Source organism: Mesocricetus auratus, unplaced genomic scaffold (genome assembly GCF_017639785.1).
Source record: "Mesocricetus auratus isolate SY011 unplaced genomic scaffold, BCM_Maur_2.0 Super-Scaffold_100004, whole genome shotgun sequence".
NCBI lineage: Eukaryota > Metazoa > Chordata > Mammalia > Rodentia > Cricetidae > Mesocricetus > Mesocricetus auratus.
This window is the reverse complement of record NW_024429189.1, coordinates 96,138,359-96,165,016: the sequence shown is the minus strand read 5'-3', so window position 1 is coordinate 96,165,016 and position 26,658 is coordinate 96,138,359. Positions and strand designations below refer to the sequence as shown.

Sequence of the window (26,658 nt, the reverse complement as noted above, 5' to 3'; positions counted from 1 at the left end):
TATTCCTGCTTCACGTCACCTCCTTCTTTTCAGGTGGAATCACTACAGCTCTCTTCTCCCCCTTTCCATGTCTTTTCCTTGGCCTGGAGTACCCACCCCCACTCCTCCTTATAAGAGATCCAGTGCACCACATGCAATCTGCTCTAGCCTGCTCCAGCCCAAGGTACTTACCTCTTGGCCCTCAAAGCCTCTGGCTGGGCCCAGAGCCCTCTAAGCTCTTCAGCTCACATCGCCTACCATGGCATTTACCACCAAATACTATGTCTGTTTTCTAGCCTTAGTAAATGTGATCTCCCAGGAGATAGGGAAAACTTCTCCATTTCCATGTTTATCCAACAACTTAGGGGGGGGGCAGGCAGGAGCGGTTTCAAGACAGGGTTTCTCTGTGTAGCCCTGGTTGTCCTGGAACTCACTCTGTAGACCAGGCTGGCCTCAAACTCACAGAGATCCGCTTGCCTCTGCCTCCAGAGTGCCTGGCTCATTGCATAGCTTTTTACTGGACATTTGTTATACCGTAGACAACAAGGCTAGCACAGAGGTCTAAACTATGGTGACAGGATGGGTGGAAGGATGAATAGATGGGAGGACGGGTGGCTAGCTGGCTACACGGAATCACACAGTCACTTAGGCTTGACTACAACTCTGCTCAGGAACAATTACTGACCCTGTTTTACAAGGGGAAAAAAGTGACCTAGGGAGTAGATGAAAATTCAACAATTTGGGCTACGTCAATCAGTTGAAAAAGAAATAAAGCCTGTTGGACCCTAAAGGGGTGAACTTCCCATACCGTGGCACCTCTACCCTGAGCCCTGCAGATCTGGGAAGTCATGTGGACTGAACTGGTGTCCCTCCCAGAGGGCAAAGTCCAGCAGTTGGCATTGGGAACCTAAAGCAAAAGTGGCCACCTTGCTCCAGGACCGGGCACTAGGTTGCATACTCAGTAAGTCTTGGGCTGTGGATTTCTACAGGCTTCAGTAACCAATTTTCACCATCATCTCTTTCCTAGAAGATTCCAGAAGGAAGCTCGAAAACACAGTATCAGGGGGAAAGGATTCTAGCTGCCATGATTAGCAACTGCTTTATATGTGCTGATTACCACTCAGCACATGCCTAGGGCAGGGAGGGACTGGGACAGCAAAACAAGACATCTGGCCTCCAAGCCCCACATCCCTCCCAGCATTGCTGCGTCGGCAGATGATGTCTAAAGTGATGTCAACTGCCTTAGGACTGGCAGGGAAGCTGGCACTTTCATTCCAGGTCCAGGACAGGACTTGTCTGGTTACCAGGCTTGGAGGGACCCCGTGTGCCCAGAGCTGACATGTTGGGCAGAGATGATGGGACTCTGGGGTTTGGGATATTCACTAACAATGCTGCCTATAAAATCTCCTTACCAGTGCAGGGAGAAGCTACCAGGTAATTGCTGACACTGGGTCCTTCCTCCTCCACAAAGGCCAGAGAGGCAATGGCTGGCAGGCAAGAGCCAGGCTACAAGAAGGTGGGAGTGAGCTGCTGCTACTAAAGAGGGGCTTACAACACAAAGGAGGCTGTGATCTGACTCCAGGGCACCCTTGCTTGGGACACTTCGCTCTTGGTACCCCTGGAGTTGTGCAATGGCTAGCAATGAACCAAGCAGTCCCCAGACTGTGGGCTGGAGCAGAGAGAAGGGTGCAGAGGACTCACGGGTGATTCAGTAATGCGCAGATCCTCCCTACCCCCAGAGTCTTAATTTAGAACTAGAGCTGCAACTCCGGCTGGAGCAAGGAAATCACACCCCAAGTTTCCCAGGAAGGGCAGCTCACCAAAGACTGTACCTGGGTTATTTCCCTGGCATTCTTCTCGGGCTCGTGCAACCTAAAACGGAAAGAGACACAGATAAAAATATCCATCGCAAGAGCTTATGCAAATCAATCAGAATAACATTCAGGCCCTACTTCCTACATGGGTGCGGGGAGGGGCCATAACTGCTTATCAAATGTCTGGACACAGGAGCCAGTGTCACTGAGGGAATTCTAAACAATGCACACTCACTTTTGTAAAAGCCTCTGTGGGAAGGATCTTTAAAAAGGGTGAGGGAGGTGGGATGAAGGGGCACCTCCACTCACTGCTGTGGGGAGGCAAACCAGGGCTAGCCTTTGGAAAACAGGGGACAAATCATGAGCAGGATAATGTCCCATCTTTTGACCCACGACTGTACCTTCCTGGGGACTCAATACACAAAAGCATGTGCCCTGGACAAGATGTGGAAGTAAATTCACATCTTGGTACTTTGCCAATGGGCAGTGGTTTGGGGGAAATCAGCATAAACCAAACTATTTTGTTTTCAAAAAAGTAGACAAGAAGTTTCCATTTTATTTTTGTGGCGCTGGGGAGAGGACCCACTGCCTTGTTCATGCTAATAAAGTGGCATATTTGAGTCACATTTCCAGTCCTAGGGGTTTGTTGTTGTTAAGTTACAAAGGTATTCATTAAAATAAGTGAAAAATAGAATCTCTGAATCCCTCACTGGAAATATGTGGGAAACTGGAAAGAAAATGCTAATAGCAGTGGTCTTCAAATCATCTTTCTTCATTTTAGCTTCCCATATATCCCAAAATGTTCTATATTATAAATATATCTATGCAGTGCTGTTAAAAGAAAAGGAAGAGGAAAGATCAAAATGCCTTGCTTAATAAACAACAACAATAACTGCTCGTGCCCCCCGATACTGCAGTCAGAGCCCAGGCTTGGCTCACTGGAGGGTCATGGTGAAGGTAATAAGCAAGCTGGAGCCACTGGTTCTGCAGGGGTTATGTAAATGTTCAAGCCAGAGACTTGGTGCACGTGAGCATGAATGATGTTGGAACGGGCAATGGGGCTTGGCAGCAGGGTTTCTGATAGAGCTGTCACGAGTGCTTGGATCATAAAGTGTCCCAGGTGGCCAAACAGTCCTCTAGGATCCAGGACACGACTGATAGGAGGTCATACCACTCTCTCTCCAGTCTCCTATCGTCTGCATTCTGCTTTGCTTGTTTGATCCATAACTGGTCACCAGCGTTCACCCCCCCACCCCCCAATGGTCTGCTGTGCCTGCTCACTTCACTACCCTTACTCCGTCCCATGTCTCCCCATGACTATGCATGAGGGGTGCTGCTGCTTTGCATTTTCTGCTTCAGCAATAACCTGGGGTGACTCAGTTCTATTGCGGTGATGAAACACCATGACCAAAGCAACCTGGAGAGGAAGCAGCCCATTAGGTGTATGCTTCCTTATCGCTGTTAGCATTGACGGAGCCAGGACAAACTCTAGCAGGGCAGGGACCTGGAGGCAGGAGCTAATGAAGTAGCCACAGAGGGGAGCTGCGTACTGGCTTGCTCCTCCTAGCTGGCTCGTCCTGCTTTCTCATAGAACCCAGGACCACCAGGGATAGCACCACACGCAATGGGCTGGGCCCTCTTCCTTCTATCACTAATGAAGAAATGCCTTCCAGGTTTTCCTACACCTGAGTCTCAAGGAAGAATTTTCTTGATTGTGTTTCTCTCTTCTCTGATGACTTTGGTTTGTGTCAAGTTGACAAAAACCCAGCCATCAAGGATCCTTACTACCGTTTCTTCTTGGTTAACTAACATGTATCCTTTAAGACTCAACTATGTGTTTCCTCCCTGGAAGGCTTCACCAACAGGGCTGGGCTGGCGGGGCCACTTCTCTCTGACAACCTCAGATCTTCTTGTACATCTTCATTTCTGTGTTCTGCTCCTCCTTGCCATGCTGTCTTGCCACAGAGGCACAGGCACCCAACCTTGAAGCTAGCACCTGTCAAACATCCCCAAGGCCTTTGCACAGACAACTCTCCCTTCAGATCTTTGAAATCCTATTTTAACACTTCTTTGGAGACAGAGTCTCACTGTGGTAGCCTGAGCTGGCCTTGAACTCACAGAGATCTACTCGCCTCTGCTTCCCCAGTGCTGGGATTAAAAGCGCGCACCACTGTGCCCAGCTAAAATTCTATTTTAAACAGGCTTATCTGAACCTTCACAGAACTTCAAACTCTGTTCTCAGGAGACCATTCCTGTCTTCCAGAGCAGTATTCAACACTGTAAGCATATGTCCACTCTGTTTTAAAATAAGGCACCATCATTACTCATCCTGGGCTCAGACGAGCATGGGGTGTATCCTGGGTTCTTCTCTCTCTTCACCACAAGGCAAACTAGCCATCTCCAAAAGCAACAAACATCACATTCGGCTAGTTGGTCACCTTATGTTGCTGGTCCCAGGTCCCCAGGCTGTGGAAATTCCTGGTTTCCCCACCTACATTTCATGCTTTTATAATGCATAAGTGAAAGCAGGCATGCTGCTTTGTCCCTATAAATCCCAGTACTCAGGAGGCTGAGGCAGAGATTCAAGTTCAAGGCCCTGCCTGGGTTACATCTTGAGACTCCCATCACAAAACAAAACCAAAAAAGGAAGAGGAAGAGGATGAGGAGGAGAGGAGGAGGAAGCAGAAGAGGCAGAAGCAGGAGAAGGAGAAGCAGTAGCGGCCATCTGTCAGAACCCTTACCATACAGTGTAGTCCACTCCACACCCTGATTGGCGAGGTTGTGCATAGCCTGTTCCTGACCCCTGCTGTGGGCTTCCTTGTGCTCTAGCTAACCTAGCTTCATCCACACTGCTGCCTCAGGACCTTGGCATGAGCTACTCCTTGTCTGGTGCACTTCTGCCCCCGAGAGCCCCACGCTAGAGCCTTCCCTCCACTAGCTGTCTTCTAAGTGTTGCCTCCCTAGGGAAGCCTTCCTTGATCACACCTTTGCTCTGCCTCATTTTACCTTTGCTGGCTCTTGTTGCACATCGATTATCAGGCTTCTAGTTTGCATGGTAAGCTGCCCCCCCCCCCCCACGGGACGATGAAACCCTCGCACCTAGCCCTGAGCTAGCTCAGGGCTTATCCTCCCTCCATAAACACTTGCTGAATGAATGGCTGAGTGTTTTCTCACTGAATTCCTCCGAGTCTGGCTCCAAGCTGAGCTCAATCTGAACGAAAAAATGAGCAATCGGGGTAGCCCTGGTATTCTGAGAATAAATGTAGTGAACGTGTCACATTTGAACAATGGCCATCCAAACGAACCCCGGTGTCCAATAAGAGAGCAGACGACACTCTTGTGTGGGTGGGGTTAACAGTGTTCTGCCTGTATGTCGGAGGCTGGGCCCATGGCCAGCCAGCAGCCTGCAGGGCCCTTTGAGTTCAAAGGCGCAGGATCCCCATCACCCTCTCTGAGGTGCTAGGCTGTCTCCTATACCAGCACCAGTGTCTTTCAGAAAGTGTTTGATCCCATGCTGGGCCGGAGCCACTGCTGCCCAGGAAACCACCATTAAGGCTTGCTACCCACCATCACTTTGGTCTAGAGACATGAAAGAAGCTAGTCATTTAGTTCCCTGGGTAGGCTTACACTGGAAGGATATGAAAGGACTGAAAATGTCCTGCTCCTCTGGAGGAAGAAACAGATGGCGGGAGGCAGCGGAGCATCAATGGGTACATGCAGGTGTCAGTACCAGAAGCCCTGAACAGGCCTGGGGCAGCCCGGCATTACGTTACACTCTCAGATCTTGGCTGCCTCAACCACAGAAGGCAGACTGTAATAACCCCCTGAGACAGAGGCTCCCAAAGGGTGGCCTGGAGTCGGAATCAGAGGCTCAGCTTTGGTTTGTATTTAACAGCCCTCGAGGCTTCAGCCACACTCAAGTCTGGGAACCACTGTCCTACAACAAGGATAGGAACAGAAACTCATGACCACCAGTGGGACAGTATGAGTGAAGGGACAGGAGGGCCTGGGGACACAGTAAGTGCTTACTAACAGAAGCTGTGGTTGCCGCTGTCAATCTCACGATGCCACTTTTCTTCTAGAACTATACCATCTAACAAAGTAAGACAAGTGAAAAGCAACAGCATCAAACTGGACAGAGACCCCTCCATGGGGAAGGCGTTTCAGGGGCTCAGAGCTCACAGACACTGCAGTGGCGGGGGCGACCATTATTCAGTCATTCTTTCATTCAACAAGACTTTATGCAAAACTTATCCCAGTCCAGGGATGGCACCACGAGCAGGAGCTGCTGAACAGGAGGAACACAGTCCCTGTGTTCCAGAGCTATGGTCAGGAAAACGGAGACGAGCTAGAGCTACTTCATACACACCAGGATGCTCATGTAGGCACCAGAGGCTCACAGGAAGCCTCCTGACAAGAGGAAGTACCGGCCTCACTCAAGAAGGAGGGGACCAGGTGAAAGAAAGATGGCAACTCTAGCTACTATGGTAAGAAAGATGGCGACTCTAGCTACTATGGTGCCCAACTCCAGAGGTAGCGTTTGCAGGGCCCACGGTGTCCCCATATCCTTTAGGCCCTTGGAGGGTCCATGCGTGGAAGAGGCCAGTGTGAATGGGCTAGGAGGAAATCTAGGGCCCCATATGTGACAGAAGAGAAAAGAGGCCCAGGCCAGTGTGAAGCCTCAAGGTTGGCCAGAACTAACTAACCAACCAACCAACCAACCAACCAACCAACCAACCAACCAACCAACCATAAGGCCTTTGGACTTAAGCTTGAAGGCCCACAGAGAGCAAGTTAAGATCTCTGAGCGAGGAGAGAGACAAGCCTGGTCCTTGAAGACCATAGCAGGTGAAGGAATGTGACCAGCACGGGTGAGAGGACAGGATACCTGGGGGGGAGGGGTATAGTGATGAATGTATTCAGGGGCGGAGGCTGGGAGGCTGGATGGGGAGACCAAAACAGGAACAAGGGCACTGTGCACTCTCTCAGTGGGCAGACAGAGGCAGACTGAAGCTCCCCAGAGGCCAGGTGCTCCCGCTGTGTGTAACCACAATTGCCATTACTGACGTCCTCTAGCCAGGACAGATGCCTCACTGTCCCCAGATGTCAGTGGTCCTTGACTCCACACTCTGCTTACCAGCAAGTCCTCTTGGCTCTGTCTTTAGAATACAACCAGAATCTGACCCCATCTTAGCCCACCCGGCCCAAGCCTTCACCATCTGCGTAGGGTGCTACAGCCATTTCCTCATTAGCCTGTCTGTTTCCACCTCACTGGCCACCTAGCCCGAGAAGGCGACACTTGTAAAACAAAAGCTAGGTCACATCTCTTCATGGAACCACCCAAGTCCTTCTACAGCCACCAGCTCTACAGTACTGGCCTCCACTCCAGACCCTCAGTTCAATTCTGAACTCCACAAGGAAGGGAGGGAGAGAGAGAGAACGACGGAGGAAGGAAGGAGAGCTGCACAGCTCACGTGACAGCACAACCTCACCCGAGCCAACACGAAGCCACTTACGGTTTTACACAGCACACTGGCACGTTCACACAACAGACTATGGCATGCTGTCTACTCTGCTGGGGAGCACCAGGGCCCATCTATGAGCCAGAAAAGCCTCCTCCAGCAGCGGTCACGCTCACGTGGCTGTGTGGACGTCCTCATCTCTTGCCTGCCTGTGCCCCAGGCAGGACTCCCCACTCCAGGTTCAGCTCTGTTTTCTTGTCCAAGCAAACTAAGCCTTCCCTAGAGTCCCCAGCTTCAGGTCCCTGCTCACATGTCTCTTCAGAGGCTGAGGCTTCCTCGGCCTAAGCCATACATGGCCACCCATGCCTGCTGTGTTGGAGCCACCATAGTCTGGACGGCTGTGTCCACACTCACTTCCTCCCCAAGTCTGAGTCTGGGTTGTACCCCAGCTCCTAGAACAGAACTCTGCAACAAATCCCCTGTGTCCTGTGATGTAACCACCGGAGCTCCTGAGCAGGCTGTCACCTCAGAAGGACTTCCCCTATTACCGCAGCAGGTCCTCAGGCTGCATTCTAGTGAGGTGCCTGGCAGAAGGAAGGAGAGGACATGGCTAAGGCCTGGAGAGCTGAGTCCAGGCCTTAGTGGAGTGTGCAGGATTTCATGAACACAGGGGGCATAAGGAAGGAGGCTACCCCTATCATTGTCACTAGGGATTAGGCAAAGGCCCCATGCCACCAATGCCAATGTGCCCTGACACCTACTCCTTTCAGGCAATAATTAAAAAATAGTCCTGACAAGAGAGAAAGGAATGTGGAGAGGTGTGAGTGAGGGTCAGTGATTTATAGTATTTTGGGGTCTGTCAGATCACTGAAAATGGGGGAATGGTCTGAGTAGATGGCTCAGTGGGTAAATGCCTGCTGTAGATGAAGACCAAGTTCAGATCTCCAGAACCCACATAAGACAGATGAGGCAGCTTAAGTCTCTCTGTAACCCCAGTGGTCCTAAGGGGAGATAGGCGATGAAGACAGGAGAGGCCCCGGTTCATCGGCCAGCTAACCTGGCTTACATAGTGGAACCAGAGGCCTGATCTCAAACCAAGTCACACGCACACGCACACACACAGATTTAAAAATAAAATGTGACTACAATAGTGTCCTGGTCCACAGATGTGCTTACCTTGTGGAAGAAGTTGACCCCTTGGCTGAAAGAGAAAAAGAAAAAGTGGTTATTTAACTAGAAACAATCCAATGTGTAAGTTTCCATAAGCCAAGATTTGCTTTAGGGACATGGGGAAATTAGCTCAGGGAAGGCCTAATGCCAAGCCAATAGACGGTCTACCATCATCCACCATCTTCCAGGGAAAAGCCAGAGGGCTAAGCTAGACTACTGCATTCCCCCTTTGTAAGATGCCAACAGTTCCATGTAGCCTTCAGCCTCCAAGCCCCATATTCTCCACTGGGCCCCCTCTCCATTCAAGCATGTAACTTTGGCAGACCCCAATTAGGTCCCATTATTGGAGAGTAGATTCAAACAAGAATTTGAGTTGGGGAGCAGGTGTGAACCACAGGCCTGCTCTCCTACTAACCTGCTGTGTGACCCTGGGTGGGTCACTTCCTGTCTCTGAATTTCTTTAACTCATAGGGTATCCATTATTTACCCATCCTGACTTTCCAAGAAAGCCGCTGTCTGCTTCAGGGTTTCTAGGTCTGTGCTGTAGGAAGGGCATCTCACAGATTACCTCTGGGGGTTATATTATAACTGCAGCAGTTTGATTCCCATTTTGTTATAAAGTTACAACTAAGAAACAACATATGTGCTGAGATAGGTTCAGCACTGCACTTTGCACAGGGAACCCAAGGACGATGAGCTCAGGCAGCCGGGTGGGGCAGGCTGGGACTTCCCAGCATGCCATATCTGAATGGGGGCCCTGGAAGCAAGTGTTGGGCACAGCCGTCTTTGGGGGTCCAAGGACAGAGAATGTCCTCATTTTAAACCAAGCAATGGTATCTCTCAGACTCACATAGCAGGCAGATAAAATGGGGTTCTCCACCCTGAATGCAACCAGGGTAGGGGAGAGGGTGGCCCTTCAGGGTGGAGACAGGGAGGTGGAGTGGTGTGTAGAATGTGCTCTCTGGCTCTGAATTCTGGCCTACCAGCCCTGAGGCTCTGAACAACTTTTGTACCGCTGCATGCCTCTGTCTCACCTGTAAAATGGGTCAGTGAGGCCCCAAGGTCTGTGGTGAGAACTGATTGCATTATTACATGCAAAGCATCAGGGGTACCGTGGGCCCAGGCGAAGCACAGTTTGGCTGTCCCTGTTGCTTGAGCCTGTGTTTGGGAGCCGGGCTCTGTACACACTCAGGGGCTGGGTGGCCTCCTGTGTTCACAGCCCTTCAGGCCGCTATTTCTCCCCTGATCTCTTAGGCCTTGATGCTGAGCCAGTGCTTGGCCTCTGACAGGATGGCTGGGTTTCACCAGTGTCTACTCGACTGGGGTTTCACCAGTGTCTACCATTGCTGGGTTTCACCAGTGTCTACTCGACTGGGCTTTCACCAGTGTTTACTCAACTGGGGTTTGACCAGTGTCTACCTTGGCTGGGGTTTGACCAGTGTCTACCTCGACTGGGCTTTCACCAGTGTCTACTCGACTGGAGTTTCACCAGTGTCTACCATTGCTGGGTTTTCACCAGTGTCTACCATTGCTGGGTTTCACCAGTGTCTACCTTGGCTGGGCTTTCACCAGTGTCTACCATTGCTGGGGTTTCACCAGTGTCTACCATTGCTGGGTTTCACCAGTGTCTACATTGGCTGGGCTTTCATCAGTGTCTACCTTGGCTGGGCTTTCACCAGTGTCTACCTTGGCTGGGCTTTCACCAGTGTCTACCTTGGCTGGGGTGTGACCAGTGTCTACCTTGGCTGGGGTTTGACCAGTGTCTACCTTGGCTGGGTTTCACCAGTGTCTACTCGACTGGGGTGTGACCAGTGTCTACCTTGGCTGGGGTTTGACCAGTGTCTACCTTGGCTGGGGTGTGACCAGTGTCTACCTTGGCTGGGGTTTGACCAGTGTCTACCTTGGCTGGGTTTCACCAGTGTCTACCTTGGCTGGGGTGTGACCAGTGTCTACCTTGGCTGGGGTGTGACCAGTGTCTACCTTGGCTGGGGTGTGACCAGTGTCTACCTTGGCTGGGGTGTGACCAGTGTCTACTCGACTGGGATTCACCAGTGTCTACCTTGGCTGGGGTTTCACCAGTGTCTGCCTGGATTGGAGCAGGGGCTCCTCCTGTGTGTCCCTCTCAAGGCATTCTGGGAACAGTCAGGCAAAAATGACCGAGGACTCAAGTGCTCAGACAGGACGTGAGGCTTGGCTGCTGTCTCAGAGATGAGTCCTTCCAGTTGGTCCAGGCGGGACAGAAACTGGGACATGAATGGAGGGGTGCCGAAGGGACGGGAGGCTGATGGGCCACACTGTCCCTCCTAAGCAGACCACAGCTACAGAATGGCAGCTTGGATGGCGCTTGTTTTCAGGCTGTGCTTTACGAGAGTCACAGCTGGCATTTTTTTAACAACAAAGAGAATGGAATATAAAAAGAAGATCTCTGAGTTTCAAATTGATATAAAGGGGTGTACTGAGTCGAGATATAAAATGTTATATCTATAAACATGGAAAACAATCACAAAACAGCCTCCTCCAGCAGAGTGCAGGAGATCTGTACTGGTAGGTCCCAGAACATGGCAGACCTGCTATTACACAGCAGCTCACTTGGGCCTCATAGCTACCCTCCAAATCAGTGCCCCTAATTAGCAGCGTGACCTCGAACAAGTCAGATGAACTGTGTGCCCCCTGACAGCTTCTTCTACTGTTACTATGGCCAAATACAACGCTAGAGCAATCCCAGATGGGGGAAGGGGAGCGGGTGGAGGCTGAGATGATGAGTATGAAAAAGGTCTGGAGTCTGTTTGCTGGCTTCAGGGTCAGAGGCCTCGCATAGCCGTAACCAAACACGACAGAAAGACGGCCTGGCCTGGAACTCGCACTTCCCCTGTGGAGTTGAAAGCCATGTGCCTTGCTTCTGGGAGGGGGCTTTCCTGGGAGGGGCTTACATGTGACACTGGCTGTAGGAGCTGCCTTTATTAAGTTGTGTACCCAGGCACTTGCCTAATATCTCACATGGAAACTGCCAGCTCTCCCACTTTCACTCCCTTGGGGGTAACTGGAAGAGCTAACAGGGCACTCTGTTAACACGGAACCCGCACACATATGAGGGACTCAGTTAACACGGAACCCACACACATAAGAGGGGGCTCTGTTAACATGGAACCCGCACACATAAGAGGGACTCTGTTAACACGGAACCTCCACACATATGAGGGACTCTGTTAACACGGAACCTCCACACATATGAGGGACTCTGTTAACATGGAACCTGCACACATAAGAGGGGGCTCTGTTAACATGGAACCCACACACATAAGAGGCACTCTGTTAACACGGAACCCACACACATATGAGGGACTCTGTTAACATGGAACCTGCACACATAAGAGGGACTCTGTTAACATGGAACCCACACACATAAGAGGGACTCTGTTAACACGGAACCTCCACACATATGAGGGACTCTGTTAACACGGAACCCACACACATATGAGGGACTCTGTTAACATGGAACCTGCACACATAAGAGGGGGCTCTGTTAACATGGAACCCGCACACATAAGAGGCACTCTGTTAACACAGAACCCACACACATATGAGGGACTCTGTTAACATGGAACATGCACACATATGAGGGACTGTTAACATGGAACCTGCACACATATGAGGGACTCTGTTAACATGGAACCCACACACATATGAGGGACTCTGTTAACATGGAACCCACACACATAAGAGGGGAATCTGTTAACATGGAACCCACACACATATGAGGGACTCTGTTAACACGGAACCCGCACACATAAGAGGGAAATCTGTTAACATGGAACCCACACACATAAGAGGGACTCTGTTAACATGGAACAGGCACACATATGAGGGACTCTGTTAACATGGAACCCACACATATGAGGGACTCTGTTAACATGGAACCCACACACATATGAGGGACTGACTCTGTTAACATGGAACCCGCACACATAAGAGGGACTCTGTTAACATGGAACCCACGCACATATGAGGGACTGACTCTGTTAACATGGAACCCGCACACATAAGAGGGACTCTGTTAACATGGAACCCACACACATATGAGGGACTCTGTTAACACGGAACCCACACACATATGAGGGACTCTGTTAACATGGAACCTGCACACATAAGAGGGGGCTCTGTTAACATGGAACCCGCACACATAAGAGGCACTCTGTTAACACAGAACCCACACACATATGAGGGACTCTGTTAACATGGAACATGCACACATATGAGGGACTGTTAACATGGAACCTGCACACATATGAGGGACTCTGTTAACATGGAACCCACACACATATGAGGGACTCTGTTAACATGGAACCCACACACATATGAGGGACTCTGTTAACATGGAACCCACACACATAAGAGGGAAATCTGTTAACATGGAACCCACACACATAAGAGGGACTCTGTTAACATGGAACAGGCACACATATGAGGGACTCTGTTAACATGGAACCCACACATATGAGGGACTCTGTTAACATGGAACCCACACACATATGAGGGACTGACTCTGTTAACATGGAACCCGCACACATAAGAGGGACTCTGTTAACATGGAACCCACGCACATATGAGGGACTGACTCTGTTAACATGGAACCCGCACACATAAGAGGGACTCTGTTAACATGGAACCCACACACATATGAGGGACTCTGTTAACATGGAACCTGCACACATAAGAGGGGGCTCTGTTAACATGGAACCCACACACATATGAGGGACTCTGTTAACATGGAACATGCACACATATGAGGGACTCTGTTAACATGGAACCCACACACATATGAGGGACTCTGTTAACATGGAACATGCACACATATGAGGGACTCTGTTAACATGGAACCCACACACATAAGAGGGGAATCTGTTAACATGGAACCCACACACATATGAGGGACTCTGTTAACATGGAACCCACACACATATGAGGGACTCTGTTAACATGGAACCTGCACACACATGAGGGGCTCTGTTAACATGGAACCCACACACATATGAGGGACTCTGTTAACATGGATCTGCACACATATGAGGGGACTCAGTTAACACGGAACCCGCACACATATGAGGGACATGGAAGCCTGTAGACAGCTCAGACTTTTCCTCTCTGAAGCTGGCAGGAAGAGTCTCTGAGGTCCCTCCTTCCACCCTGGCAGCTCTGCATTTCCTGCTACCTCAATAGTGATCCCATGAGGACATGAGACCTGGGGTGGTGAGGGAGGAAGCTGAGGAGAGACTCTCTCAGACTCCAGCGTGGGGAAACTGTTTCATCACCCCCAGGACTACCCTCTGGTCTTCTTGTCACTAGAAGTCAGTGTCCCTGGCAGTGGGTCCAAGATCTAACACTAACGCCACTAATGTACAAACTGACTTAGTGGAGCCCATTCTATATGGAGAGATTCCTTGCCCAGCCTAGACACAGGGGTGCGGGGGTGGAGAGATGCTTTGGTCCTGCCTCAACTAGATGATGGGACAGACTTAGTAGACATCCTAGGGGAGGCCTTACCCTCTCCATGGAGAGGCTGGGAGGAGGGGGAGTGGGAGAAAAGGAGGGAGGGGGAACTGGGATTGGGATGAAAAAAATTAAGTCAGTGGCCACCCTGTGAGAAGGACCACCCTGAGAGAAAGCAGAGATCCCACCCACCTTTCCTCTGTTTGATCCGGAGGAGGTAGAGGGCTGCCATCAGCAGGACTACCAGCAGAGCGCACACCACACCCACAGCGATGAAGATGTTCTGGCTGGAAGAGTCGTTATCTGAGGACAAGGAGGAAGGACTTCAGGCATGCACCCCGGAAACAGAAAAAACGGCAGCCCACCTCTTTCCACCAGTCCCCCTTAGCTGTGGGCGTCCTCACCGTTCTCCTTAGTCTAGCTTGCCTACCCACCCATGCAGGTCACTCAGGAGCAGCGCAGAACGCACACTGCTCGCAGCCACAGAGGAAGCAGCTGCAGGTTACCAGCAGAAGCCATACTCCCATTCCCGAGGAGTGGAAAACCGTCCCTTCTCACCTGCCACGACCGCAGAACAGATCCACTGGAACCAAGTCAGGGACTGACAGGTGGAGGGTCAGGGAAGACGGTGAGTGAGGGACATGCTGCTGACATGGGCTCTGCAGAGCACACAGGGCTCCATACCCTCTGTGTCTAGGCCCTGATCCACACACAGTGGTGTGTGTGTGTGTGTGTGTGTGTGTGTGTGTGTGTGTGTGTGTGTGTGCGTGTGCGCGTGCGCGTGTGCGTGTGTAGCTCAGAGCAGGGTCCAGGCAGGTTCTAGACCATAGAACAGTACTGTCAAGAGCAGGGCTCTGTGACACAGATGAGAACTCAAAGAAGTGCCCCAACTAGTCCTCATCCGCATCCATGTTCCCATGTTCCCATGATGGTTTCCTCTATTACTGAGGCCAGTACTAATCTCTACTCATTCTACAGCACCAAGGATGACCTGACAAACCACCTGCCCAGCCTTTCATCCTCTCTCGAGGTACTTGTTTATTGATTCCCTGCTATGTTTTGTATGCTCTGAAGCTACGGGGTTGAGTAAGACAGTCATGTCCCTTACCAACTGAGGAGTGACAAAATCTATCCCTTTCAACATGTTCACAACAAGCAGGGGCTCAGAGAGAGACACTGACTTGTTCAAGATCACACAGCGAGTCAGTGATAGAGCCATTGTGGACATCAACACTTGCTACCTGCAAGTTCTATGAGAAGCAAGCATGGGTAAATCCAAAGGAGTACAACACAGGTCTCTGAAGAGTGAGTGAGTAAACGGCCCCTGTTCTCCTCCCTCCAGGGCCTCGGCTACGCACAAAGCATCAGCTGTGGTGGTGGCGAACGATGGGACACAGCCACAAAGCTAGCGTGTGCAGCCACTTCCAAAAAGAAGGGGTCTTGACTGACAGCACACTTGAGGGGCTGAGGTGACACTGCTGACATGCTGCTACAGAACAGGGGAGCACAGCACTGCCCTAGACACACACAATTTGTTCTAGAAATAATCATGGGAAGGCTGTCCCGTGGAAATAGCCATTTGGAGACAGCGTGAATGAGGATGCTCTTTGCAGGACTGGCCGTCCTTGAGCCAACCCCCCCAGCACCTATGGGAGGTGCAGGAGGCACAGGCAGGCACAGGGCAAGGAGCAGAGGCCAAAAAGAGTGAGGGGCAGGAGCAGCCACGGGACAAAGTGGTTGTCAGGTGAAGACAGGGAGCAGGATACAAGCAAAGACCGGGACTCTTTCCCTTCCCTCTTCTTTGTGTCAAAAGACCCAACAGGACAGGAACCGAACTCGCAACAGTGCCGACACTAGGGGTATGACAGCTGGAGAAGAGGAGCCCACTTTAAAACTGTGCTTAGTTTATAGACTTTTAGACTGTTCTATAATACGCATTATATATGACTTTAGCATTAAAAAAAACAGATAATATTAAAAAAAGATAGCATCAAGGTAAAGTTAAAAAAAAAAAAGCCAGCCAATGGGAGTTGGAAGCCTCACCAGTAGTGGTGTCCATGCCTGGCTCCTTCTGCTGGGGCAAGACCAGCACCGTATGGTTTTTGGTGCCTACTGGCTTCCCATCATGCTCCACCTGGCATGTGAGCACCACGTTCTCTCTATAGGCAGATTTGTTCACCAGGAGCCAGCTTGTCCAGTTATAGGTCCCATCCTTGTTCACTGTCCGGCTATAGGCCCCATCCTTGTTCACCATCTGGTTATAGGTCTTGTTCACTGGGAAAGTCGAGGAAATTTCTGTTCGTGATATGTTTCCATTCTCCAGCCAGATCAGCTGGAGTTTGTCAGGGTAGAACTTCTGCACGTGGCAGGTGACGTTCAACTGGTTCTCTGCCGTTGTGGGCTGTTGGGTGACATCCAGGCTGGGTGAAACTGAAATAGTACAGGCAGAAGCTCTAATCTTAAGCTGCAGAGGAGGGGCTGTAGAGTCGAGCCTCTCCCACCACAGCAAACACAGGACTGCTAGGCATGCACCGGGTACTCAAACACCGTGGCCTGAATATGAAAGTGTCACCCAGAACACAGTGTGTGCCTGGTCTGGGGACTGGTAGCTACTGTTAGGGTGATAATGAATAAAGTCAATGCATGCAGCTTCTGGCATGAGTGGGAATGCAGTAACTAGAGCAAAATAAATGAAACTACCAGGTAAGGGGGACGGGGTGTGGCTCATACTGGGTGCCCAGCATTTGCAGTTGCCATTGATAATAAAATAAATGCAACTACCAGCATGGTCATGGTGCTAGTCAGAGGGTGATGGTTGCTGTATGCTTGGGCTACAAGTCAAGGACATCTACCTCGGATGCTGTCAGACAAGTTTGCAGTCCCACGAAGAGGGCCTCCTTTCAAGGTGACGTGGGTTACCTCGCAGATGACCTGAGAAAGAACATCCCCGGTGCTCAGTTCCACCTGGGCTGTGCTGGAGATGTTGTAAGAGATGCTCTCTCCCTTAGGGTCCACGGTGGTCTGGAAGTGGGAGAGTTCGTTCCCATCTTTGAACCACTTCAGGGCAATATCCCGGGGAGAGAAGCCATAAGACTCGCAGGTGAAGCTCGCTGTCTGTCCAGGTTTGACCCTGCTTTTTGGGCCAAGTACCACCGGTGGAGAAGGTTTGGCTAGAGGAGCATTTATAGACAAGAGATATGATTGTGAAGGCCAAGCAAAGGGAGTGATGGTGTAAGCAACGCGCTTAGATATGGTCATCATTACTGGAGCCCTAGCGGTTGGCCCGGGGCTTTATGTACACTAAGTACAAGTTCTAATGCTAAACTGTACCTCCAGCCTAATGCCACTATTCATTAACCTTTGTCCTGATAAAGCTGGGGTGGCCATGTCCTTAGCCTCCTGTCTGAGGAGGACACACAGGTTCCATGAAATGAGTGAGTCAAACAGTAGGGCAAGGCCAGGAACTTCAGGCCTGAGGTCTAAGACTTCTCTGCATCGAGGGGTTCCATGATCCTGGCATACATGAGATTGCTGACCTATCTCATTCTTTGCTTTAGCTACTCATAACTGCATTCCTGGAAACTTTGCCAACCCAGAGAAAGTATTTGCAGAAGTAAACACAGGAAACGAATCACAATGTAGGACAGTTATGAAGGTGGAACCCGATGGGTGCGGACCTCCCAGAGTCCCACCTGAGAAATGGGTGGCAATGCTTCTCCTTTTGGATGCAGTGAGGATTGGATGACAGACACACAGAGATGCTTCTCAAACATGAAGACACACAGATCTGTCATTGACCCAGATTTCTATTTAAAAACTATTTCTAAATGTGTCTATATGTGAGTGAAGAAGAAGCCAGAGAGGGCACTGGATCCCCTGGAGCTGGAATCACAGGTGGTTGTGAGCCACCCAATGTGGGTGCTAGGAACTGAACTAGGGTCCTTGACAAGAGCAGTACAAGCTCTTTATCCACTATCTCTCCAGCCCTAGACTTCATTCTTAAGATTTCCCTATAAGAACTTAGGGATTCACTGATGGCATTTCTTCTCGCTCTACACATCTTAGTGGGTCTCTCACCCATTCTAAGTTCTACATTTGAAAGAGAGAGGCTAGGGATTTTTTTCTGGAGGACTTTTGTTTAGGGTTGGAAACAAAGATCACTTGTGTGTTGAGAAAGTCAAAGGTGGCTCTTCATTTCTAATTAATTATTAAAGAGCCAGATAGTGACCAGACAGAGAGTGAGCAGCCCCACCAAGGAAGCAGAAGCATTTCTGGTCCTGAAAGAACACATGGGTGACTAGGAGGGAGGTGGTGTCTCTTGGATATTAATTCAAGTTGCTCTTTATCAACCAGCACCATTTCCACACCAACCAGCACCATTTCCACACAGCAAATACCACTTTTCCATTTGTGAACACATAACTTCCTCCTTAATATCCACCTAGTATGTTGAGGGCACAGAAAGGAGGATGTCACTGGAAGAAGTCACATCCTCAAGACACCAGCATCTTAGGATCCTAAAGTGGTGAAGGGATGCAGAGCCATCCTCCTGACCCCAGGGGCTCCCTGTGCTTAAATCTAACCAACTGTGAATGCGAAAGGTTGTTGAAAAAGCTGCATCTGCACTGAATAGTGACAGACTTTTTCTTGTCACTATTCCCTAAACAACACATAGAACAACTATTTACATAGCATTTGCATCATATCGGGTATTATAAGAAATCCAGAGATGACTTAAAATAGCTGGCAGGATGTGTGTAGGTTACACGCAAATCTCCCCCATCTTGGACGAGGGCCTTGAACATTTTTGGATCTGGGTATCCCATGGGTACTGAGAAATAACTGAAGTTGTTATCTGTTGAGTTCTTGGGGACCTGACACTGATTGCTCCCTCTACGCTCCCCAACCCATGGAGGGTATCTTTGATGAGCTCCTTCTGCAGGTGAAGGCTCAGAGCAGTGTGACTGGTCAAAGACAGTCTCACATGGGTGTCTCATCTCTTCCATTCAGATGATTATTTTAGTAGTTAAAAAAAATCCTCTGTGCATCTGGGGTATCCTCTGCAGAAAGTGGACCAAACCCTCACCCTGGGAAGATGACATAACATGACTTCTGGATACAGTAGGTGCTTAATAAATAACAGCCATGGCTACTCTCTTTAGCTCTAAGATTACATATTTTTTTTGGAAGCCAGAAGGCACAACAAAGCCACCACCATTGTAGCTCTTTCCTCTTCTGTAGTAATCCCCTAGGGCTTGAGGTAGGCCAGCAGCTTCAAAACCCCATTGGGGTCATGGGTGTATCATCCGGATAAGCCATTTAGAAAGGTTGGAGCACCGAAAAAGACTCTGTGATAACTGGGGGTCATCGAGGCAGGGAGGGTCTGTGTTGACACAGATGTGTAGAGTCAGGAGGGTCCCTCTCCTAGGGGTATGAGCAGAGGGCAGGGATGTGTGGGATGCATCTCCAGTCCTCTGGGGGCAGCCCCTAGACATGTCCCTGCTCATCACCGGGACCCAGAGAGCACATGCTCATCTGAGGAGTAAAGCTTTCTGAGCTTTGTCTCCATGGGGGACCAGCTTAGCCAGGGGAAAAATAAAAGCCATAGCATCTCTCCTGTGGTTTCAGGACATGTATCTCAGCCTGGCTGTGGTGAGAGACTTCAGATGCAGGCAGCAGAAGTGGATCTGAAGGTAAGACACTTGCTGAGCAAATATGAGGACCTGAGTTCAAATCCTTAGAAACCATATTTTTTTTGTTGTTTTGGTTTTTCGAGACAGGGTTTCTCTGTATTGTTTTGGAGGCTGTCCTGGAACTAGCTCTGTAGACCAGGCTGGTCTCGAACTCACAGAGATCTGCCTGCCTCTGCCTCCCGAGTGCTGGGATTAAAGGCGTGTGCCACCAACGCCCGGCTAGAAACCACATTTTTAAAAAATATTTATTTATTGCGTATACAGTGGTCTGCCTGAATGCATACCTGAATGCCAGAAGAGGGCACCAGGTCTCATCATAGATGGTTGTGAGCCACCATGTGGTTTCTGGGAATTGAACTCAGGACCTCTGGAAGAACAGCCAGTGCTCTTAACCTCTGAGCCATCTCTCCAGCCCTAGAATCCATGTTTAAAAAATCTGGACATCTGCCTCAACTTGGCATGGCAGACTTTGTTGACTACCCAAGAAAGGTCTAACCCCTCTGAGGAGTGGATGGGGCAGGTTGGAAGGGGAGGCAAGAGAAGGGGAAGGAAGGGGAACTTGGGTTGGTATGTAAAATGAAAACTATTTTTTAGATAAAAAGGCTGGACATGATGGTTTATGCCTATAACCCCAGTGCTGTAGGAGTGGTGAGGATGCCGAAGGAGCACTGGGGTCTGCTGGCCACCAACGTAGCTCAGGATCAATGAGAGACTCAGTCACAAGGGAGTGAGGCAGGGAGCAACATAACAGGACTCTAAACTTTCTCCTCAGTCCTCCGTTCATGCACAAGTGGGTGTGACAATACACACACACACACACATACACACACACACTCTCTCTCTCACACACACACACAGACTCACACACATACAGACACACAAACACACATACACACTCACACACATATACACACACATACACTCTCACAATACATATACATACACACACTCACACATACATACATATACACACACACTCACACACATACAGAGACACACACACTCACACATACATACATATACACACATACACACATACAAACTCTCACACACACTCACACACTCACACACACATACACACACACACACACACACTCTTCAGATCCATGTCAAGCCAATTACAGCAGAATTTCTAGGGTGGATATGAAATACATGGTGTCTCCCCCCACCCCGTTTCGTAGATGAGTCATACAAGCAGACAGATGGAAAGCCACCAACTCATCCCAACCCCACCAACACTTGAGGCCTGGGAAAGGAAAGTGGCCCACCCAAGGTCACATGGATACAGCTCAACACATTTCCCACTGGTGGGATATTTCCTTCAAGCCAGGCACTGCTCTGTGTGTTTGATATGATGTCACTGCTTCAGTCCTGACCACACACTCTATGATAGTGCTATGGACAGATGAGGCCACTAAGGTGCTGTGTGGAGGGGTTTGTCCAGGACACAGGCAAGGGAGTGGTTTATCTGGAATATGGTTCCAGACAGTTAGACTCTGTCTGTCCCCTGTCCTTCCGGTCACTGTGCTGCTGATACCCAGTAATGACCCTGGAGCTCCATATAGGGCTTTGCTAACATCTTGGTGCTCATAGAACCCAGAATGGGGGTCACTACTGGTGGTATCTACAGAAAGGGAAACTGAGGACTTGATAGAAGCCAAGCCTTGCTCTAACTGCAAGGTCTTGGCAGTTCCTTGTGGCTTCCTAAGGGGCCAGTGTCCTAACACACCCTGGAAAGGTGGACACCCACAGCTCTGGTTTAAGGATAAAATGCTACAATGAGGGTATGGCATGAGGCAGGAAGCTGCGTTTTAGTTGTAGGTGCCAGGCACTACCTGGGAACTCAGTGTCTCTGTCATACTTACAAAGTCAGGACAAGCTACCTGCCTGCTTTTGTGCAGGGGTGGATGGCGAGGAGAGTTGGCTGCTACCTGGAGGGAAAACTGGCAACATCCACATAAATTAAAAGGAACACACTATGTGATGCAGAAGGCCTCTTGCAGTGGGTATCTTGGCCCTGGACACGGTTGAGCCATCCAGGGCAATACTGTTTTCAAAGTCCACAGCTGGGAAGAACTGATCATTCTACCAACAGAAGGCTACAATAAAATGTGGAATTTCTAGATGCTGGAGCAAAATGCAGACGTTTACACAATGGCCCTTTGTGTCATGATACAGAGTAAGGACCTGAATGACATTTGGGAAAGGTTTTCCTATCACTAACAGACCTCAGGTTGTAAGTGGAAGAAGCATCTGAATCTCTGTGAAAGTGATGCATTTCCTCAAGACTCAGCATTTCCTCAGCACCTCCATGTTCTTGGCTCACCTGTGGAGATGCTTAGTGCCTGGGCAGCAAGGAACCTGGCCGGGATCTGCATTATGGCCTACACTCTGGCACTCACTGGTAGCCTAACCCATGGCCGTGGGGCGGGTGGATGAGGGTGCAGGTGTCCTCTTACTTGCTGGCACTGGAGCCTTGTGCAAACCACTGGCTTTGGCTTCCCTGATCTCCCAAAGGTGAGGTCAGATCATGCTTTCCCACTGCGCCTGCTATGAGCCACACTCACAGGATAGGGGATGCTATTCTCTGACCTGTTGTTACACACCAGGGGATGAAGAAGGCACGGGCTTACTTACTCACCAAGCACATTGAGCACTGTTCCCCTTCCAGACTGAAGTTCCTTGTCAGCTTCTGCCCTAAGGAGCTTCACACAGTAGTAGGTGCCAGCGTCTCCTGGGGTGACATTGCTGATTTGGATGGTAAAGTCCAAATTGTTTCTCTTGGAAGTATCTGTAAGATTTGTAATTCGAGGAAACTTTTCTCCTGTGAAACTGTAGATTACATGTCGGCTTTGCCCGGTTCCTCTGAACCACTTAATGGGTCCCACGGGCAACAGGGAGGTCACAGTGCAGTTCAGAATGGCCAGATCCCCAGCAGCAACAGACACTGATGTATTAGGCTGAATCACCTTCAGTTCCTTGGTTGTGGCTCCTGAAAAGACAGATGGCAGCTATGACTCACCTTAAGGAGCCTGCAAGTTCATCAGTGATTTTCACTGAATGGGGACACACAATGGTGTTGAGTTCAGCACACTGCATGCATTATCATGTTTAATGTGGGCCTGTAACCCCAGATTGTAATAAGAAAACTACGACGCAGAGTGCTAAGTCACATAGCTTAGTGCAGCAGGGTGGCCAAGGCCTTTGTGGAAGTGTCATGTCTGAGCTGGACTCTGGAATTCAAATCTAAATTTGCCAGTTAGAATGGGAGCCTGGATTCCCCACAGAGGGAACAAACTCGGCAGAGATGCAGAAGTAGGAGACCTTGGTATGGGTGGTGCTTTTCAAAGAGGCAGATCCTGTGTTTGAAAGCAAGCCCTGGCAGAGCAGTGCTCTCAGCAGTCTGGTGGTGGGAGATCTGAGAACTCAGGCCCTGGGAGGGGCTCAGTAGCTCGCAGCTGCGTCACCGAGAGCCCTCAGTAGGTTGACAGAGAAGGCCGAGGTGCTCACCCACTGCCAAGAGCTGCAGGGATGAGAGTGTGGCTTCAGCTTGGACTTTTTATGGTCCCTAGCCTTCATTTCCTCATCTCTAAGATGTTTACCACGAGCCCATCTTGATGAACTTCCGACAGAGACAAACAAGCTGAGGCCGGTGAGCATCTGGGGCCGAGGGGTGGCTCAGTGGATAAAGCCCTCGCCAAGCAGGTGAGGGCCCAACTACCTTCCTGAGTGATGGCTTGCTGAATGTGTGGATGCAGAACGTGAGCGTTCGGACACATACACATTAGAGACACGGTGACCCAGAGAGGAAGACAGGAGGGGGACGGGAGAGGGGGGATGACGGCAGCCGAGTGGCGAGACAGGAACAGTGAGTCAGGTGATCTTGGTCCTCAGTCCTCACACTGGTCTCACACTGGTCTCACACTCAGTCCTCACACTGGTCTCTAATGTGGCCTGTCTATTAGACAGGGTTGTGGCAGAGCCCTTCTGACACAGTAAAAGAGACACCGTGTGTGAGCCCACGGCCTGGCACTGCTGCACTGGCCAGGCGAGGCAGCCCAAGGCAAGAGAGCTCCATGGATGGATGGGCTCTGCTCTCACTGCCGGTAGCCAGGGCCTTGGCATGGGCCTGTCATCGGTTGCTCACGGTCTCGCCTCCTCCTCTTCCCCAGCCAGGGCTCCCCTTGAGGCCCACTTTTCATGGCGGGTGGGAGCAGAGTCTGATTCTCACACTACAGGGGAAGAGATGAGAACTACAGAAAGCAGGGCCTCCAGCAGCATCGACCAGCCTAGAAGGTGGGGCTGGAGGCCAGGCAAGTGACGCACACAAGGAGGGAGCAGGCTTGAAGAGACAGGAAGCCTCCCAAGGGCATCGATGACATCACCAGCTCCTGCCAATAGCAGGGAGCCATGAACATTCCGGTGTGTCTACAGTTAACCACGGGAGACCGGTTGAACTGGAACCACTGCGGGTATGAAACACAGGCCTGGGCGAGAACAGGTCCTCTTTGCCAGCTCGGTACTCATGAGTGGACTCCCATTCAATCAGACAGAAGCAGGGAAATGGTGTCTACCCTCTGCTTTGTCATGAAGATCGTTCCAGAGTTATGCATAGGCTCCTGCTGTATACTTACCGGTTAAATTCTAGTTCTAAACCCTCTCATCACATTGCTGTATTCTTTATAAATTCTGATTTGCTGTGGACTGTTATTTTCCTCACCATCAGGATGATAGATCCACTAGGAAATACTGTCTAGCCTCCTGCCTGGTATATACTCTGTCCTCAATGGAAACAGATTCAAGAGGCAAGTGGATCTCTGTGATTTGCAGCCCAACTAGGGAGACCGGGTCCCCAAAACACATCTATGCTGAAGCAAGACACGGATGAGCTGAGAAAGTAGGTTTTATTTTCTCTGTGACCCTGGCAAAACCCTAGCCTCTTCCTTCCTCGGCTGAGCAGAGCTAACACTGGTGACCCCGGCTGGCCCTCAGTCATCATTACCCTCATCCTCAACAGAACACAGAGCTGTGAGTCAGTGCTGACGAGGGAGCTGCTCAGGAGGAACCTGGGAATTGGGCGCTGACACGTTGGAGCAGGGCTATTCTTGTGGTGCAGCCAGAGGCCTGTAATCACACCCCAGGCAGGTGACAATAAAATCTGGGCTGGGGAGGGCTAGCTCCTCCCCTTAGCCCCCCTCCTTTTTTAGCTCCTCTGGAGATCTCACCCAACTGCAAGCAAATTTAGGCAGCTTAATTAATTAGCTAGTGTTTCTAAAGCGTTTGAAGAATTTTAAAAGTGTGATGTAAGTGCCAAACATTATTTTAATCTCTGTGTGTATTTTCCAACAGGGTTTTCTTTTCTTTCTTTCTTTATTTTTGCTTGCTTATTTGCTTTTCTTTCGCTCTGCAGGTTCTGTTCTGGGAACTGAGCTTGTTAAAATTCACCCCCCCCGTGGGCCAGGCCTGGGGTCAACATGCTGACATTGCCAAAGAAACCATTTCCTGCTTTGGGCCTCCTGGCAGACAGCACAACCATTCCAGAGGCTGAACCTGACGGTGTCCCTGTGGGTACCACACAGTGCTGGTGGCGGTGGGGAGCAGTCCGGCAGGGTGGACTGGCGGGGTGGACCAGCGACAGCATGGCTACTGCTCATCACTGGGTGCTAGGCACCTCCTTGAGGACCCAATCACAGACACTGGTGGCTCTCCCCATAAAGACCTTGAAAATGTGGGGAATCAACCCAAAGGGCAGACGACAGGGATGAGGAAGTGGATGACAGCTTATCCCACAGGTCAGTTATAGGCAGTCATAGCAAACTGTGATAATGTAACATTTTCCATGGCACTGTTTAAAGTAACACAGTGGCTATGCAGAAACAAACAACAGTGAAGAAGGGGGGAGACCAACTTTTGTAAAGCATTTAAAAGAAACAAGTCTAAAATCTAAATAATAATATTGGGGCTAGAGAGACCGCCCGGAGGTTAAGTAGGTACTGATCTCCCAGAGGACCTGGATTTGGTTCCCAGAGCCCACAAGGAGGCTCACAATCATCTGTAACTCCAGGAGGATCTGATGCCTCCTTCTGGGACTTGCATTCACATACACACATATACATAGTCTAAAATAAATCTTTTGAAAAGCCTCATGTAATACTATCAAAGATCACTGCTGTCAACACTCTGATGAACTGTAGTTAAAATAAGTGGATTAAAGCACCATAAAATCCCACCTTCCGAAAACTAAGGGCATGTGCAGACACTCTGCATCTGCTTAGGCTTCCTGAGAGCAATGGGAACTTGAGGATAACATAACCATGGAAAGGAGATTGCTGATGCCACTGCGGAGCCATCTGATGGCTAAATCCACAGCCCCGAAAGGCTGCACAGAATCACAACAAATTATGCTGACCATCAGGGCTATCAAGTGACATTTGGTTTGATCCCAAACCTTGAGTTTCAAGGGAAAAAGTATTATTAAAGGGCGGTGGGGGCGCACTTTCCTATCACTTTACAGTAAGTACAACATTGAATATATTAGTCTTTCCTTGTGTAGCTAATGTTTAACACTTTGGGGAAAGATGCAAATACTGAGGAGAACATGAGTGCGTTTCTAGGGAGGGGTAACTACCCTGTGTGATTGTTGCTGTGGAAGGCAGTGATGAATCATGGGATCCCCATGGACTGAGGGCTACGTGGCTGTCTCTGGCACACTAGTTATGAAGTCAGGTTTTGAGGAAGTCATGTAAGTGACTACATTCAGAAGAACTCCAATCCCTAGGATAGCTACTCTAATTACACCTTCTACTCCACCCCCACAGACCGCTGCCTCATCACCTGAAATTCTGTTTTTCCCGTCTACTGGCCAAAATGTCAAATGCTTAACCAGTATGCTAAATGCTGCCAACCTCTGCAGTAAAGTGGACTGAGAACTGACTGGTGGGTTTAGAAACACATACTTCACTTTTAAAAAGGACAGTAATATTGTATTATTCATGTGTAGTTTCGAAGATGGAGAAAGATGACAACGGTTTTATAAGAAGTGAATAAAAAGAA

General features: G+C 49.9%; 1 protein-coding gene across 4 annotated transcripts in view; it reads right to left on the bottom strand.

The window, feature by feature from the left end:
- The window catches only part of Sirpa (signal regulatory protein alpha), a 41,496-nt gene that overhangs the window by 2,507 nt on the left and 12,331 nt on the right, over nt 1-26,658 (bottom strand). For 3 of the 4 annotated variants that reach the window (XM_013112341.3, XM_013112342.3, XM_040746277.1), the window contains exons 3-8: nt 22,247-22,597; nt 16,765-17,082; nt 15,956-16,342; nt 14,105-14,215; nt 8,432-8,456; nt 1,800-1,851 (exon numbers count right to left, since the gene is read on the bottom strand). In XM_013112341.3, coding sequence (XP_012967795.1) covers nt 1,800-1,851; nt 8,432-8,456; nt 14,105-14,215; nt 15,956-16,342; nt 16,765-17,082; nt 22,247-22,597 — 1,244 coding nt within the window. The remainder of the gene's footprint in view (nt 1-1,799; nt 1,852-8,431; nt 8,457-14,104; nt 14,216-15,955; nt 16,343-16,764; nt 17,083-22,246; nt 22,598-26,658) is intronic. The other variant, XM_013112343.3, reaches the window with a different exon arrangement.